Source organism: Pagrus major, chromosome 7, assembly GCF_040436345.1.
Source record: "Pagrus major chromosome 7, Pma_NU_1.0".
Taxonomy (NCBI): Eukaryota; Metazoa; Chordata; class Actinopteri; order Spariformes; family Sparidae; genus Pagrus; species Pagrus major.
Genome location: NC_133221.1, coordinates 21,301,214 through 21,319,674, shown reverse-complemented (window position 1 = coordinate 21,319,674; position 18,461 = coordinate 21,301,214). Strand labels below are relative to the sequence as shown.

Sequence of the window (18,461 nt, the reverse complement as noted above, 5' to 3'; positions counted from 1 at the left end):
CAAGCTGAACGGAAGATGGAACTGCCAACTTTCGCCAGCCACATTTCAAGAATTAGTGAATATTTGATTCTAAAAGGTTTGGGCGTGAAGTATCGCTATAAAAATACTTCAACATGTGTTAAAGTACCATAACTAACTAACTCTTTGTAAAGCCTTAATTTTTTAAGCGTTTCAGGTCCCATTTTTTCAAATGATGGAAATCTAATTTTCTAATCTAATTCTATTCTTCCCTATCTTTTCCATCCTTGCAAATTTCAAGTTAAATCCTCTTCCACTTGGTGTCTATGCTGACTGAGCACTGTTGACCTTTTCTACACCAGGAGCTACTCCAGGCCGCCTCCGTCTCCAGCCAAGAGGGATTTTCAAAGCCTCTCCTGGATGTCCCAGGATCCTTTGTCTCCACTCTCATCTATAGGTAAGCACAGTGTGCACCACCCTCCCCACCACCAGCCTCTTCAAAACTCTGCACAATAGCCAGATTTCCTCCCAATTTGCTGGTAGAGAATAGGAGGCTCAGGAACTCCTTTCAGGGGCTTTGAATGGTGGGCCTAATTCAGACTCAATCTTTGGGTTTGCCAGGCCTCACCCCAACCTTAGCTGGCCTTACTTTGGAGCCCCTGACTTTGGCTAATGCTAGGGCAATCCTGCTGTTGAAGGGCTTAGCCTTGGGCACATTTGTGCCTCTTTGGCAAAACACACCGCCTTGCATTCGGACTTCTTTGTATGCCAACTGATAATTTAAATCTTACTTGCCAAGGGTAAGCCGACAGAGCACACAACCCTTTTTCTCAGCAATGTTATGCTTCACACGCCTACGCTCATTTCCATCTGGGAGCGTCCCACTACAGACCTCAGGCCTCTACTGTCAGCCATCCCTGACTGTGGAGTAGAACTGGCAACTTTTTCCATCACAGCCTCACTTCTCAAACCTCAAAGTGACCAGTGCCCCTTAAACATACATATATATGTGGTGAGTGTTTGTGTTTTTTTATAGACTTGGAGTTCACTCGGCTGACCATTTGTTCTACTTGACCTCACTGCACTCCTCTCTGCCCCAATTATGCAGGCGCACACGTCCACTTTGCATATTTGTACTTCTTTTTCTCCTGGCACTCTTGAGGTCAGTTCTAATCAACCACCCTTCGGTTGTACATACAATGCACACACACATACACACACACACCGTTCTCACCAGAGTTCCTTAAAGACGCCCACCTTCCAGGTCCAAGGACTGCCATTAAAGCAATCAGGAGCTTTCTAAGCTAGGTCAAGAGCAAGGTGCTCACATGGGGATTCTGATTTGAATTATGCAAAGGGGGGAATAGGAGGAGAAGGGAGGAAATAGAAAGAGAAGGAGAGACACAGAGAGAAAGATGGGAAAGAAAACAACCAAGCCCTTTGTAGTCACACAGAGGTAAAATCTTGCAAACAAAAGAAACAGTAGAAGTGAAAGCGATAAAGGTGGGCAAGTAACTTCTGATGAGACAAAAGGGACTGAAACAGTGAGGAATTTAAAAGATTAGTCTTAAGTCCAAGACCCTGACCTTCGGACCTGATGAAGCATTAGAAAACACGGTGAGGACTGAAATGGTGGGACCACACGCAGTTTTGTGTGTGTGTGTGTGTGTGTGTGTGTGTGTGTGTGTGTGTGTGTGTGTGTGTGTGAGAATATGTGTCCGTGAGATCGGCTTTCCCTGTGGTCCATTCAGTGTCTAGTGGCTCAGGATACTGAGACAAGAGGAGCGAGAGGAGAGAGAATTATCTTGAAATAGGACTGGATCCTGTGTGTGTGTGTGTGCAAAAGAGACATTGAGAGAAAGAGTCAGTAAGTGAATGGAGACAGTAAACACAGTAACTGTAGAGCTGATATAGTGGCGAGGAGGGAAATGGGACAGGCAGAGTAAGTGTGCCTACTTTGTGCGAGCCTGACATTTTATGTGTGTGTATGTGCGTGCATGCGTGTGTGTGTGCTTATGTACTAGCTTATGCATGTTCAACTATTAAAATCAATTAAAGTGTTAAAGGGTGGCTTCAACTGCTCCAAAAGAAGAAAAGAAAACACGTTTTCACACCTCTAGTGGTATTCAGTATCTGATAGTATTTAAGGTATCCATTTAGAGATTTCTGCCTCCAGACCAATGGAATTTTGTCTGATGAGATTAATTAAAAATGCCATTTACAAATCAGCAACGCCTCTTCCCAAAAGCAACATCCTGCAGTTCTTACTGTGAACAGTTTTCATTAGAACCATATTATACTGAGAATACAGTCCTTAAACACTATTTCTAAAAAAGATTTTGTTGAAATGATACCTCTCAATATTTGTTTTTTGTAATTTGGGTGAAATGATCTTTTAAACAGAACAACACTTCAATCTTATTCTGTAACTAACAAAGGTGGACACATCAACATGACACTAGTTCTCTTTTGGTGTTTGGAGAAACAAGTTTCATTAAATGACAACAAAAATAGAACTTTGTTGAGAATGAAATTAAATCTAAAATGTGTCTCTAAAAACTAACTGAAACTTGTCTGCATCAGAAAATGACTAAAAATGTAACTAACTTGTGGAAAATATAAGCCTATAATTGCCCCTGTGTCAACATATGTCATTGTATGCGTGTCCCTTTTGTGTGCAGAGTTGAGCGTCCTCTGGCCAAGCCTACCCTGCGGTGAACATAATCATGGCCCTGTCGTCCCCAGGTTAAAGGCCCACTGCTGGGTCTTCTGGCACTAATGCAGTGCCAAACTATAGGGGTCACATTAGCCCCGGCTACTTCAGCATGCATTACAGTAGAAAGAACTCCATTCCCCATTAAAAGCCACCAGCGGGCTATGATGTGGGCCTACCTGTGATGGCCTAAATGAGTCACTTAATGATAGCCGTGCTGCAGGGAAGGAGCGCTCAGACAAAGAAATACTGATTGGATACTGATTTAGAGCGAGGGTCAGGAGAATATGAGTCAGTGTATCATATCAGTTCTGTCACTTTTGTCAGTTCAGGAATAGCAGGGGTCCAAGCTTTGAGTGGATATTATTAGAGATCACATACTTTACATACTTTTTGTTATTTCTCTCACATTAATACAATGTGCAGCTGACACATGCTGCAAAACTACAGTATATGTGCTTTTAAATTTTTACCACAACTTTTACAACCTGGCTTTATGGATAAGACTAAAGGTATCAGACAAGTTATAAATAGACACATACATCTCAAACAACAACACAGTTTGTGTTATTCTTTATCTGAAGATACCAGTAGAAGATATTTTCTGTAGATTATTTTATCAGTTCATGGCAGGATTGTTATTTACATTTCTTTAATTTCTCTTCAGAAATTCAATTAAAATGTATTACTGGACACACCTGAAAGGAAAAGTTAGGCACACCAGTGCAACGAGTGCAAAAAAATCAGTCTGAGGCCCTGTAATATGGGTTTCCTTCATCTCCTCCTTTTTTGTCTTGACACTACAGCTATGACTTACAGTTATTTTTATTATCAGTTAATCTGTCCGTTTCTTTCTCAATTTATTGATTATTTGTTGGGTGGCAGTGGCTCAGGAGGTAGAGCAGGTTATCTTCTTATTGGGTTGACAATTAAATCCCCTGCCCATTCTGTCATCATGTTAAAGGCTCCTTGATCAAGACACTAAAACCCAAGTTGCATGGGTGCCATGGTGTGAATGGTTGTGTGAATATAGGTGAATAAAGGCCAAGTTCAATAAAGGACAAGTCCTTTCAACTTGACAAGTTGAAAGGATGAATCCATCACTATCTAATCAATCACTGAAATAATTAATCAGCTAACTCTTTCCACACTACTTAACATTGATGCCTACGCAAGCAGCAAGCCATTGTATCTCTGAGTTTAACACTGTTTCTTTTCCTCCACTAAACGTCTATGGTGTATTGTGCCTCTTGTTTATTCTGTATGTAGATTTTCTTAAAGTGAAAAACACAAACCACCTGTGGGTCATTATAAGATAACTGGAGCTCTGTTCATCTATCTGTGAGTTCATCTATTTATCCAGCAGACCAGGAAGAAGGCTGTAACATCCTGGAGGACAGAAATCTACTCCTGCATGCCCCTGAGTCTATCAGCAAGGTCAAGTGCACAGCAAATAGGTTCAGAGCCTCCTTGGAGTCTGGGGCCATATGGCAGGTAAACAGCATGATTAATGAGAAATCTGGGCTGATATTAGGGTTAATTGACTGTTAGTCACCCTTTGGATATGGAATTTCTTGTCCTTTGTATCGCTACTACTGTTGACAGCAGAAGTTTCTCAACAGACAAAGTGCTTTTTAGATGACTTTTAGATGACAATAACGTCCGTTTGCATTTATACTTGCATATTTCCTTTTTCAGTTGTAGGTGTCAACCAAACATGCAATTCTCTGTGCCTGTACTGATCTTTCTCTGGTAACTCCTAGAAGCCCTTTTATTAGCTATGAAGCAAATATCCCCATGAAAATCAATGAAGATTAACTCTATCGGGTGTAAACATCCACTAAAACGTTCTCAATGGATGTTTGTATCCTATCTGAGGGGTGTGGGAAGAGAGGGCGAGCAGCGGCGGAGATGAGAAGAGGGTAAGTGAGCCATGCGAAGGAAGCCAGAGGGTGAGTGGTGATCTGTAAGATGATACCCTGCTACCTTCCCTGACCCCCCTGTCGGGCCACTCTGTTACCTGGACAAGATGGGAGGTATTAAGTGGCCCGCTGTCCCGCTAGGTTGAGTTGCTGATCCGCTAGCCAGAGAGGAAAGCCAACCCCTTCTCCCATCTTCACTTCAGTGGGAGCGTTTGTTTTGATTTTTGTCCTCTCTTTCTCACAGACAAACCTGAGAGGCCCAATTTATCTGGGATAGAGTGAGGGGAAATAGGGCGCCTTGCCACTTGAACACTAGAACTTTAAGCCGGCAACGGTTCGCCGACTCTCTCTGCCAATGTCTTCCTTGACTGTAATGCAATGCTGACATACACAGGACAACAGAGGGCTTTTGATAATACATTAATGACTAAATAATACATCTTGATATAATCATAACACTGTAGAAAATTGGAATCAGTGACTGAATATTCTGGTTCTTGGCGGATGGATCTGGCATCCGGTGGCTGAAAATCAGATGAAATGTGGAATCAAAAGCCACCACTTCAACCATTATATTTTTTTCTTTTGAAACCAGAGGACATCTCAAGGTTTCCTGTTGAGGAGTCAACAATGTGTGCTGGTGCCCACCCACATCTTTAGGCCGGGCAACACAGGGACTGCCGAGAGAACAGGAGGAACAATTTGCTCATTCTCAACCAAGACATGGGGGCTTTGGACGAAGGGAAAAAAAGACACCCAATATCCAAAATCCCTCTCTCAGGGCCATCATGTGAAGAATTCCCCCTCTTCTCCTCCTCCTGTGCCCTCCCTCCCTCCTTTCCTCTTCTCTTCTCTTCTTTTCTTTTTTAATCAAGCCGTCTGGGGTTGTCAGGTCTTTTGAGACGAGGACTCCCAGCCATGTGAAAAGTTAATCCCTTGTGGGCCTTCTTCTCCGTGGCGCTCATCTCCCTGGGAACACTGGTGGTGGCTTGCAGGCAGGTGGTGGTGGGCGGGGGGGAGGTGGAAAGGAGGAGGGATGGATGGAGGGATGAACACAGGGCCACCCTGACCACCAGATTGAGTGGTGCAGATTCTCTCCAATCCATCCCTAACTTTAAAGCCCACACCTGGATTAAGGGGCGAGTTATGCCCTTGTCCTTCGCCTCCCACCACCTCAACTCTACACATCTTTCCTCCCCTCTTCTCCAGCATCCTGCCTCCCTCCAGCCACTCTGTCTCAATCCCCAACTCCAAGACCTTTTGATGAGGTTCCCTGCCTGACCGACAGACGGCTAGAATAGAGAGGAGAGAGGATTTGCGGCGTGGAGAGCCAGTCGAGTGGCTTCTGAAGGATGACAGTGGTTCACAATGGAGAGGGTACTCCTGTTGCATTGTGCCCCAAACCTCCCCAGCACAGCATTGACCCCCACCCCAACCAACCCCCCAGCCACTTGGCTTCAACCGTTCCTCTCTAGCCGTTTCACTGTGTGTCAAAGCAACAATCCTGACAGACTCCTATTGGGCCTTCTGCCAAGGAATGAAGGACATGATAGATAACAATGGAAGTAAGACGAGGGGTTCAACGGAGCTTTTGTCAGGATTCTCTCAATGAGCCATTTCAGGGACATCAACAGCAAGTACGAGGAACTAAGACACAAGCTTGCTTTTACTTTAAGAGCAAAGAAATCATATTTCTGGTTGAAGGCAGGAATGTCAGAGAATGTGGCACACAACAAGCCTTCTCCAGCAGTCTGAAGGAGACAGAAAAATGCACACTTGAATGCTTTGCTTGCAGTGCACTTTTTCCTCCTCGGCCTCCCTCTCAGAGCAAAGTGCCATTGGAAATATAGACAGGCTCAGTCAGCCATCTTAATCCCTCTCCCCTGTCCATCTCACGCTCACTCAATCCACCCTGACCCCACACACTCTCACTCATGCACACACACTCATCCGCCTTCTCCCTCCCACTTGATGTGCCCCAATGCCCCACCACCCACCCCCACCCTAAAGAAAAGAGCTTGAGGCAAGAGAGAATCTCTGTTGGAGGGGTGTACACAGCGAGATTTGGGAGTTTGTAAAGGTCAGCGCGGACTTTGTTCAATCTGAGGGTTTATCTCAGCAACAGCAGGGCAGGACAATGGGGCCGCTCGCCGCGCAACAGAAACCCAAGCTGTGGCAGCTAAATTACTTCACTGATAAGGCCGAATTAGAAGCACTGGGACCCCGGAGGCCAGGAGAAGAGGAGGGGGGAGCAAAAAGAAAAAAGGAGGAGGAGGAGGAATAGAGAGGAAGGGCAGATATGATTGGAATGGGGGTTGAAAAATCAATGAATCACAAAAGGAAAGGTTTGAGTCTGTGATCTGGATATAATTAAAGCATATGTCCTTTTTGTCATGAAAGCACATCAGCACTTGACAGTACATCGGGACAGTAAAAGAGATCAAAGTCTGCTATTTGCAAGGATTATGAAAAACATCAATCTGTTTGTATATGAGTGTACAACTGAACACAAAACTCTGTGAGGGATGCTCAAGACAGATCCATCATTTGAATGCTTGAAAGAAGACTGTGATCTGGATGTGTGTGTGTGTGTGTGTGTGTGTGTGTGTGTGTGTGTGTGTGTGTGTGTGTGTGTGTGTGTGTGTGTGTGAGAACAGGGGTAAAAAGACAAAAAGAGAAAATATGATGTGGAAAGCGGTGTAAGGACAGAAAGTGATGGTGAGTCCTGTCACCGCAGTCCCCACTGCACAGAAAAGGAAGAAGAAAAGAAGAACGGTTGGAAAAAAGCTGACTTGTACTGCTTCAGTGATCTGGTGGGCACCATGTTTCGAGTGTGTATGCACTGCTGTGCTCTTATACGGGACACTTTCTACAGTTGTACTAGGATATCTGCCTCTCTCTCTCTCTCTCTCTCTCTGTCTCTCTCTCCCTCCCTGACTAAACAACGTCGGCCACACGACATTAAAAGCACTTAGAACTTGTTCAGAAAGTGGCATTGTGAGCTCTCGGCCAGCAGAGGGGAGCAGGCTTTGTCACCAGAAACACTGAGGACCAATAAAATAACAGCAGACAAAGTGACGTGAAGAGTTTCATTTAAAACACTATTTGATCTCAACTATGAATAATGACACATAACGTACAGAAGTGAGAAAAAACGAGGACAAGATTTCCGCGTAATGACCAACAACCAATACAATAGATACAATAACAAGATAACACCAGTATTATCGAGGTAAGTGTGGGGATCATGTGCATAACACTCTCACGCAATGTGACAATGCTTTTGTTCTGTTGTTTGGCATTACTTCAGCATCACATGGCTCAAGCCTAAGAGTCTCAGAGACCTAGAATATTTTTCTGTTTTTTTTTTTCTAACCTTCCTGTGGTACCGGGTGGCATGCTGGGTACCGCTGCGTACCAGCTGCACCAACGTAAGGGCACCTCCTCTCCAGAAGGAGTGACACAGAGCAGAATCATATGACATTTACAGAGGACAGAATGACTGAGAGGCTTGCAGTGCGCCACTTCGACCATTAAGAAGATTTGCAGGAATCAAGTGAGCCTCTGTCACCTTCCCTTTCTCTCTGGACACCCAGGCTAATAGTCAGGTTATTGTTGCCCATGGTGATTGATTTGTTTTTATCAATTTATGCATTTGCCCACCATTCCTGATATGGCAAACTTTATTTTGACTTTACTCTTTCAGGTGAAGTGAGTGTTACTGTATTTACGTCAAATTTCATACAGTCATGTATTAACCAGTAGTGACCGCATATCAACCCCTGGTAAGGGTTCAGCTGTGACGGAACAGTATTCTAATAAAAACAACCATTTCACCAGACTAGTAAACAGAGATTCTTTTTTTGTGTCATCCACCTACTTCAGACTTTCACACCTACATTTATTAAAAGTCTTGGTGACAGCTGTATTGGGAAAGTAAAACAAACTTGGTAATGTCATGTTACGTAATTCTTGAGATATTATTAAAGAATGATTTTATGTGGTGTCTGAGGTCTCATTATCTTTTGAAGACTTTCATGCAACCATTTTTAGTTTCCATAAACATAGTACATGAATATCCCAATAATGATATTTTAAATCAGTTACAATGCACACACAGTTTCTATACCTCTGATGGTGACAATATGAATAATAAAAATCAACTGCATAGCACTGCACTTCACTACATTGCATTTCAACATCCAAATCCATTCTCACTGTGACTAATTTGCACAATAATGCAAAGACATTGAATGAGGCAATGGTATCTCATTTATGAAATGTCTGGGAAACATCTGTTTAAACTGTTATTTGTCATCTTGACACAAGCACTTGTACTAAATTAAGATATTACACCAAACTCCTGGTGGGATCTTGTTTTAGTTGGGGAAATGTGACAGATTTAGGATTATGTGGAGGGTGGACCAGTGCCCAAGATGATTAAAAGAGAGACATGTGGACATGTGCGTCTGTGTGCACAGTGATACACACGGGCGCACACCTCTACAAATCTTGACTCTGTCATAAGCTCCTTGTTGTCTCATGCAGACAAGACTCCCAATGACAGTGGTGGAGAAAATGAGCGAAAATCACTCAAGCGATTCCGAGACTTTCCAAAGTAAAGACGTCCCGGCGTGTTCGACACTTCAACAATTCAACACTGTTTTCAGATCTAATGTCGTCATCGTGCTTAGCTTCTCACTCTACTCTGTTATTCTAAATGGCCGAGTGGAGGAAAGAATAACATGGGAGAATGTCTTTTCCCTGCCTGCCTGTGTCTCTTAATGTTTGTGTGGACCTCATATGCCTGTACATGTTCGTGCTAAACCACATTACAGTACATACTAAAGCAAACATGCAATACATTAATATCAAGCTTTTAAAACAAAGATATATTATATGTTATATACAGAAGGTTATATGAACTTTAATACTAGACAATTGGTGAGTGAGAGTCCTCCCTCTCCATCTACCAATCATATGCTTTTGAGGTCTCTTTATACTCTCTGCTTGTACCATGACCATTTGACGAAGACGTGAACTGTGCCGAAACTTTAGTCCTTTACCCAATAAAAAGTAATTAAAAGGCACAGCCGTGCGCTCCAGTTTCCTCTCGGGCTCACTTCTCTTGGATTGAGTGCTACAATACAAGAACTGTAAGGAGTTAACGAAAAGAAGTACTTCTACAGCCAAGCCTTTTGGGCCGTGTTGTGTATCTGATTATGGAAAATGGCAATCACAACAGCCACAGGAACCTGATTAATAGGTCACCACCTCCTGCTTGAGTCACACAAATGTTAAGCAGTGCAAGGGATTGAGATTTAAAGTGAGGGAGAAAGGGAAAGTGAGTGAAAATGGAAGAAACAGTGAGCGATCTGTGACGAACAAAGATCTTGCATTGGAGGGCTTGCACCTATACGATTATAGACACACAAATATAACAAAATATGACAAGTGAAAAAGTGAAAGCTGACATGAAATGAGCCTTGCTTCATGACTAATTTATAAATATCAGCTTAGCAACAAGAACTTGGATGGCAGAAAAGGGTATGTCTACATAATAGCATAAATCTAATCACCAACACAAACAGCATTTGACAAATGTCATCCTCTTCCACTGTGGCAAAGAGCAGTGTCATTGTCTGCTCCTGCCCTGAGGCCCTAACTGATGGGACTATTCATCAGGGCAATGATGAACGATGGGGTTTTTGTGGACACATGGTGAAAAAGAGGGGGAGACGGGAGTTACCTGCGCTTCACCACAGAGGACTGATGGGCCAATGTGATGTTTTTTAAATTAATGTTTAAAGCACCTCAGCTAAGAGAAACCTCATGCAATAAAGGATAGCATTGTGGTGGAGATGCGTGAGGAGACTGTGGGGGGGGGTTATTCAGGCAAACAAGAGGTCCCATTGAGAATGCTTGGCTGGAGTGGCTGAGGTCTGAAACCAATGACCAAGTAATAACAGCCCAAATCCCAGAGACAATATTTGTCGAGTTCCACTCTCTTCAAAGATGGATGACTTTGCACCATGTACTTCCTCAGGAGCCTTCGCACCTTTCATTTGAGCCCTGCAGATTAATTTATTAACTAATTAACAGATGTTGGTAACGAGTTATGAACAAATGATAAGGTATCAGGCTTCTAATCAAACCTGACATTTAATTTGCTGCCCTGCTTCCTCGTTATCAATTACCGTGTTCATTGAAGATAATTGACAATGGTTTTCACTGGGACACAGGAGGCTTGTCTTTAACAGCTCTCTTAAAAAAAATCCAGCACTGCCGTGGTGTTTCTAGGGGCGACGACGACGACCATATGTTTAATATTAGATGGAATCTGTTCCACTGGAGTGCTCCGAAAGCTGGGAAAATTGGATTAAATTGGCTAATGGCATGTTTAAAACCTACATAAAATGAACGTGAATGGAAGATATTACAGCACCCAGGCCCGAGACTTGTGGTGTTACGCTCTCTCTCTGGTGTTTTTGCTCTGTGTGTAAACTTGGGGTTTCTGTCAAAGTCAAATAATGATGACAGAAAACCACACACTGTTGGTCAATACTGTTATTAGAAACCACAGGTTTGATATCCTTTTCATTACGATGTGGGATTACATGCACATGTGCCAAAGTAACTCCTTACGTTTACACATAACTTCATATAACAGATCGTGACAAAATATGCTGTTAGTTGTAAATACATATATATTTAGAATTTCAAAAGACTCCTTCGTTAAAAGGTTTTTTCATCGCATCACTGAATAAGGATATGTTTGTATCTCACTGTTTGTCCCTTAAAGCAGCATTCAATTCTGTCTTGTGATCTTGCTGGTGAAACATAAAGTCTAAATAGTGAATATTTGGTGCAAAAGTTTAAAGGGACTGTTCACCCGAATCACAAAAGCATGTGTTTGTTTTAATCTCAGTTGATAACCATGCAGATAGTTTCAGGTTTTGAAAAATGTTGCTTTTCTCCAAACTTTCAATGGTTTTTGCACCAATAAAGGAATCTATCTCTGTAGTTTAGCAGTGGCAGAACAGAAATACTTTATTAGAGGATAAAGATAGAAGATAGATAGATATAAAGATAGATGAGGTCTACATAACTAGATAGTAAGGGTAAAATGGAAAATGTTTTTTGGTGTGCAGTTTAGGTGAACTGACCCTTTATATACAATTTACCTCTAGTTTTCAATGAAACTAGATCTAAGGGGGTAAAGCTTAGAAGGCCTGCTGTTTCCCCTGTTGAGGCTGTATGGAGAAGTACTCTCAGCTCAAGGCCAAGCTTATCAGAGCATGGTCCTGATTTGATTACTAAAAGACATGATAATGACTCCATTTACTTGAAGAGATCACTCATGCTATAGCCTACACAGTAGGGGTTCAAGCTAACTAGAGGTAATGTTAGGTCTGACTGATGAACCAACCTTAACTAAGGCTCATATCTGAGGCGGCAGAACACGACTGTCACTGTGAGAACACCAGAAAGCACATTTGTCAAATCAAGCAGGAAACGACTCTAACGACTCGTTATCGCACTCCCTCTCTTTCTCTCTCTGTCTCATACTATCCATTCACTTGGTGTGACTACTGTCTCCTGGCAGTCCCAGGGAGTTTCTGCCCTATCAGTTCGGTACCAGTCACCTTAAGGCCCCAAACATCAAGATAAGGAACACCTTTCTGTGGAGGGCAAACAGATCAGACAAGTTCCAAGCTGCACCTTGAATGCCCTATAGGGATATCTTGCAGCATAAGAACTTGGCCATCCGCCCTCCTCAGGCACAACACAAAAGGAGAGCAAACACTTTAGGAGGCGAGAGGTGGGTCAGGACAGATAAGTGTCAGGGTGCGCCAGGACTTCTTCTCCCTAAAGTTTGGATTCAAGGACGTTAGCTTACCCCAACGATTAGGTGGAGAACAAAACGAGCACTGCGTCAATGTGAAAAGGGGGCGGTCAAGCTGGAGATAAAGTGCCTGACGGGGGATGAGGGAGATGCATGATGCCATGGCTGGATGATATCTGTCACGTAGGACCTTGGCGACATGAGAGTGCCCGCCAGATGTCTTAGCCTATCACTAAGTCAATAACGGGGTAAACAGAAGAGCTAGCATACTTTTTCACCTCTTTCCACACATCACTGGATGAATGATACTGATATGGAAAATCACCCCACAAAAAGTAAACAGAGAAAGAATGAGGGACAGAGAAAAAGAAGTTTGCCCGGCAACAAAGTCATCCCAAGGTCCACTGGTGCAAAGGGACAAATATGGCTGCAGGGCTGACATGGGGTCTGTGATACATGTTTTTGTGTGTGAAAGCATTTGTGTTGACCTTGTCCAAAGGGTCTACATCACTGCACATCCCTAAAATCAAAATGCACAATGTGTCCTTCTTATATCCCCCGCATTATGCCACAAAATATGTGATACCCTGAAGGGATCGTGCAGTGTACCATTTACATGCTATACATTGAAAATGGCAAAGCACCAAGATGAGTAATTATAAGTTCCTCAGCCAGTAAACAGTCCAAAACTGACAAGCAAATGATTTTCCCATCTTCTCACAGTTGAAGAGATTGTGCTGCAACACCTGATGTGCGTTGACTTTCAAGCGAGAACCTTGTGAGATAGCAAACACTCAAGCTGGAGAAACACAAGATAGTGAGAAAATACAAAGCTAATAGGTGCCAGAGGAGTTTCAAAAGCAATGATTCAGAGGTGCAAGGACACGCCCAGTGGTCACAGGGTAAGAAGTGAGAGTAAACACCATTGATATTGCTTCGAGAAGGCTTGGCCATATAGTTTTTGTTTGCCTCAGAAATTCTCTGAATACAGACCAGATCAGATCAAAGTCGTTACTGTCTAAAGGATTTAATGTCACTCATAGATCCGGGCTGTAAATTTGCAGTTTCTTCCTCTTAACATGCACTGCTTCCTCCACAAATGTGTTGCACTCTCTCCTGCCATCTGAACACCCAAGGGAGTTAGATCAGTGAGTCCATTCAATGCCAGTCAGTGAAGAGCACAATACCTCCAGCCATTGTATGGTGACATGACTCTATCAATAGGCAAGTCAGGTCAATCTACCAGCCAGATAATAGCGGCAGTCACTCTGACAGTAGATCCCCACAGTGGACTCTCTGAGGGCCTTGCCTCACTCTGCTTGGTCCTATCCTGAGGGGGTTGGCAGCCCTACACACACACAAAACCACAGAGACACACACGTACGGTAGACCTGGGGCCCTGGCGTTCTATCATGTTGTGCTAAAGGGGGAGCATAATGGTTTTTAAATGGATGACTCGGTGCTGGCCCAGAGAGGGAGTCTGAGACAGAAGAGAATGGCCATGGCCTGCAGCGGAGCAGCTCTTAGATTGAGCTGTCCGTCTCGCTGAAATGAGTCTGAGTTAACACCTCTTCCAGTCCCCGGTGCCCCAGGACAGACAATAGTAGGCTTCCTCTCTGCTTTCCTCTTAATTCTTTCTCTCACTCCTACTCTTTCACTCTCTTTCTATTACTCCCTCTGTTTCTCTTCGCCAATCTACACTTCCACTCCAGAAAGCACTACAGCGTCCGCCATGTGATTGTTAGAGCTGTTTGGCTTCGTTGGTAGACCGCGGTGCTCGCAAAGCCAACATAATGAGTTATTGCCAGTCTTCGTAAAAAAATCCACAAGAATGCAGTCAATGTAGTTAAACTGTTTTGGATTTGAGTGTACTACTGCAGATGGCATATATCATTGTTGATGAGTTAAAATCTTGTAACTGCCATTTTGTTGATTTCATGTTTCGAAGGATTACAGGGCTACATATACAGTATAGTCTACAACCTTTGATTTTAAGATAACTCAATCAACTTAAAATGGTCATCAAGAAGAAAACAAGGCTGTTTAAGTCTTAGAAGCATTTTGCAAATTGCAAGCATATAGCAAGACTGCATACTGCAATGTATTATAAAGTGGAAGCACAGTTAAACTAATCACTGTGATGACTAAATTCAGCACTTGATCCAATTTTGTCTTCATACCAAGAAGGCTTGAACTACCATACATGAGGCCTTGGTTAGATATGATCACATTTACACCACAGAGATCTCGGATGACTTCACTTATTATCTCTCATAACACATCCCACTGTTTTGGCAGCAGACTAGAGAAACACACGCACATTTACAGAAATGAAAAGAATTAGACTCCTCCATTGTTTCTGATGCTTCGAAAAATAGGTTCTCTGCATCTTCTTGTCTTACTCTATCATCCCCATTAATCCTCATTTCTCCCTCTTTTCTTTTAACATCTTTCTTCACTCAGCCATACTGCTGTCGCTCCCTCGCCTGTCTATTTGTCTAAGACCAGAGGCAGTAGATGAGTAGAGGGGTGGACGGTGAAAAGGGGGAAAAAGGGGGTGTATGAGACTCCTATGGGAGTCTGTTGATGACTATCAACAGGCTGACTGTTATGACTATCTGTGATAAGAGTCTGGGAGAGGAGAGCCCCCGAAGGCTTCCAGCCCCAAACCAGACAGGATATCTTAAAAAAATAATACAGCCCAAGTTGGAGTGAGTCCTCGAACGACCACTCAGGAGAAGGAGGAAGAAAAGACAGATCAATCGTTTGCTTTTGACAGGTTGGGAGGCAAAATACCAAAGATTTTACTTTCAGGGGAAACAAAATTGACCTTAGGCTAGCATGCTTGCTATTAATTTGAAAAAAACAAAACAAAAAAAAAGCATTGCTTTCAAATCAAAAATCAAAAATGTAGCCAAAGACCAAAAATGTGCCAAAGTCATTGGTAATTAAACTTAACCTTCTGGAAAATACTAGTCATCTTAAAAGTGCAACAATATGCCGAGTCCCTCCCTTTTCCGGGAGGTGTGTGTGTAGCTATGCCGGGACATTTCTTTGAGCACATGTGTGAATGTATCTCTTTAAGGCTGAAGGTGGCCTTTTTTCCTACAAGCCAGAGAGCTAAAGTGTAGCTGATGAATATGCATTAGTCGGGTGTCTGGGGAGAAAAAAGGAAGGAGGAGGAAAACTGAGAGAAAACATGAGAGCTACGGGGAGAGTGTAGCTTTTGGAGAGGTGCCCTTTGCACCCCAAATGGCTAGCCATAATATGAACTTTTAAAAAGGAAAATGTTCAGCCTGGCACACTGCCACATAGCGTGTGCCTGCGTGCTCTAATCGCCTGCTCCTACAACTGTTAAGAAGAAAATAGGGTGAAAAAAGAAATGAAGGCTGTGGTGGAAACCACCAGTTCATCAGACGGAACCTATTAAAGGACGCTTAGCGATTTCTTTTAATTCCCTCTGGTCAGTGAAGGACTCATGAACACAGTATAAGCCACATTTTTCAGAGATATAATAATCACAATAAAAATGAGCCACATGTTTTGAGAATATACCTGCTAATATCTATTGTGAACATCTTTTATTATTAACTAATACTCTCCATTATCTTTTCCCATTATCTCAGTTTTGCTCCACTACAAAGCTACTACTTCAGTGACAGGCAACTGGGATGTTTCGATAATAAGAAAGTTTTCATTACCATAAAGTTTGTGCGCTTGCTTATCTGACTATATCCCAAAATATACGCTGCTCCCTACTCTACAAGTTAACTTTAACATTTTATCTCATCAATTTACGTCGCCTAACGCGCTAACATTTAACACAAAATATTTTTTTTAAATGCAGTTTTTAACCATCTTTGTAACTGCAAATTTACCAGAAACTCAACCCAGTCACCAGAAAAAAATCTTGGTATTTTACGTTTCTGCAACGTTTTACCATAAGTTTCATATCAAGTTCACATTACATGCATATGAGCTGCCTTTAATGTTGGAAAGTGGAGGGGATGGTGGTGGCGAGACAGCTGACGACTGCCAAGCCAGAGACTGCGGTTTTGAGATGATGTTTCACCATTTGTAAGCGTGAAACCACTGGGTATTTTTGACGAGACAGTGGGCCACTTTCCAGCTGTGTTTGTGGCGACAATACCAGTAAGCCAAAAAAAGATCTTTTCCTAACCCTAGCAAAGTGCTTTTCGTGCTTAAACCTAACCACAACTCTGTCACAACATAAAATGTAAAATTGAACATAAAAATGCATCAAGTTGCATCAGAAAGAAATGTCGTGTCAGAAATGTAAATTTCCAGCATTTATTCTGGCGACTGGGTTGCAGAAACTACAATAAAAAGTTGTGAAAAATTCTCTCAGAATCACTGCATAGCCTCTTGGTCCATATGTAAAATTTTATAAACTTCTAACTGTGTACATGAGCTGGTGGCGTCTGATTCCAGCACACCATGCCCTTTTCAACATGGTGTTCCAGTGATTAACTTCTAGATGTCAAAGTCTCTATTCCTTATTACATACAAATGTAATATAAGACTATGTGAATGACCGGCCCCTCTAACATTGAAGAGTCAAGGAGTCAGTGAAATGAAAAGCAGGCCAGTATATTTCATCTCTGATTAGGCATATGAGAAGGAGAGAAAGGGAGACAGAGGGAGAGACAGAGATTGGGAGTTTCTTTTTTTCTAATGAGCTTACTGAAGCAACTTCAATATCCTCTAATGTCATGTTGAAATGAAAATTAATAGTTCAATATGCCGCCACCGCATTGAGCCATGCTTCTTCCATTTCCATATCGGGTGGCGTGACCAAATGAGTGTGCTCGCTCGGACCGACGCCCAGAAAAGCTGATACCTCCACTAATCAGCCAGATTTTTCCATCTGACATTGCTGCGCTGCTGGAATTCTGGTGTGTTTTGTATGTGTGGGTATATCTGTGTGCATGCAGGATCAACAATCAGGTCCAATCATACAGGGGATGCAAATAGAATGGAATTAAGAGTGATGGCTAGATATGTGAATGCATAAATGAGGAGCCGCTCATTCATTCCCTTACCTTCTTTAGTGTCTTATTGTGTCTATCACTCTTTCATTTCATATCTTACTGACGTATCTGCCACAAAATATCTAAGTGGTCAAGAGTGATAGATGGTTTTAGTAAAAAGAAAAAGACCGAAACAAAGTGGAGTGGTTCCTACCTCCCATCCAAAGGAGCTGTCTTTGCCCGTGGCTCCATGATGCAGCGTGCTGTGCAGACCGAACCTCTCACCAGCGCTTATGCGGGTCTTGGCCCAAACACCCAGGCCGGCACCGGGCACCGAGGACTCCCGCAGCTCCAGGTCGCTGGGAATGGGAATGTCATCTGGAATGTAGACAGGTGCCTCGTAGGGCGAGCCCTCCTTGGGTGTGGTGAAGTCCTGGTCATTGCTGCTGCTGTTGCTGTTGTTGTGAAGGTGGTGGTGGTGGGTAGCGTAGATGTGGGGGTGCAGCAGGTGGTGGTGGTTGTTGTTTGGATGGGAAGGGGTTGGTGAGGGCAGGGGAGACATGTTGATGATGCCATCTTCTGCGTCATCTTCTGGGCTGTCGGCACCACCTCCGCCGCCGACCGCTAAACCGGGGAGGTCGGCCTCTGTGTCGTACATGCTGTCCACTGGCTCACTGTCATCTGTGAGACAAAACAGTTTATTAGGAGATTACATCATGAAGGTCATGCTTGCAACATCAGGGCATTAGGAAAAGAGAAAGAGCTCTGTTTTACCCTGTCAGGTTCATACTTTCAGAACTTATACAGGGATGGAAACATTGTAAGCAGGGCTAAAACAGCACACAAGGTTGCATTTAGGGTTGGTTGTTCAAGATACTGATAAGACAATGACATAGTCTGAGGACAGTGATCCAGGAAGTCAGGCTTGAGTTCAAGTTTAAAGGCTTATCAGATGCCAAAACACTGATAGCTTTTTTAACTTTCGTTGTGGTGATTGTGAGGTAAACAATAGAAATACTATTGACGCAGTA

At 43.0% G+C, this 18,461-nt stretch overlaps 1 protein-coding gene across 1 annotated transcript in view; it reads right to left on the bottom strand.

Annotated features, from left to right (window-relative positions):
• prdm16 (PR domain containing 16) overlaps positions 1-18,016 on the bottom strand; it is a 121,811-nt gene extending 103,795 nt beyond the window's left edge. Inside the window, exons 1-2 of the mRNA XM_073471030.1 lie at positions 17,964-18,016; positions 17,645-17,870 (exon numbers count right to left, since the gene is read on the bottom strand). Coding sequence (XP_073327131.1) covers positions 17,645-17,870; positions 17,964-17,992 — 255 coding nt within the window. The 5' untranslated portion in view covers positions 17,993-18,016. The remainder of the gene's footprint in view (positions 1-17,644; positions 17,871-17,963) is intronic.
• Between the last annotated feature and the right edge of the window lie 445 nt (positions 18,017-18,461).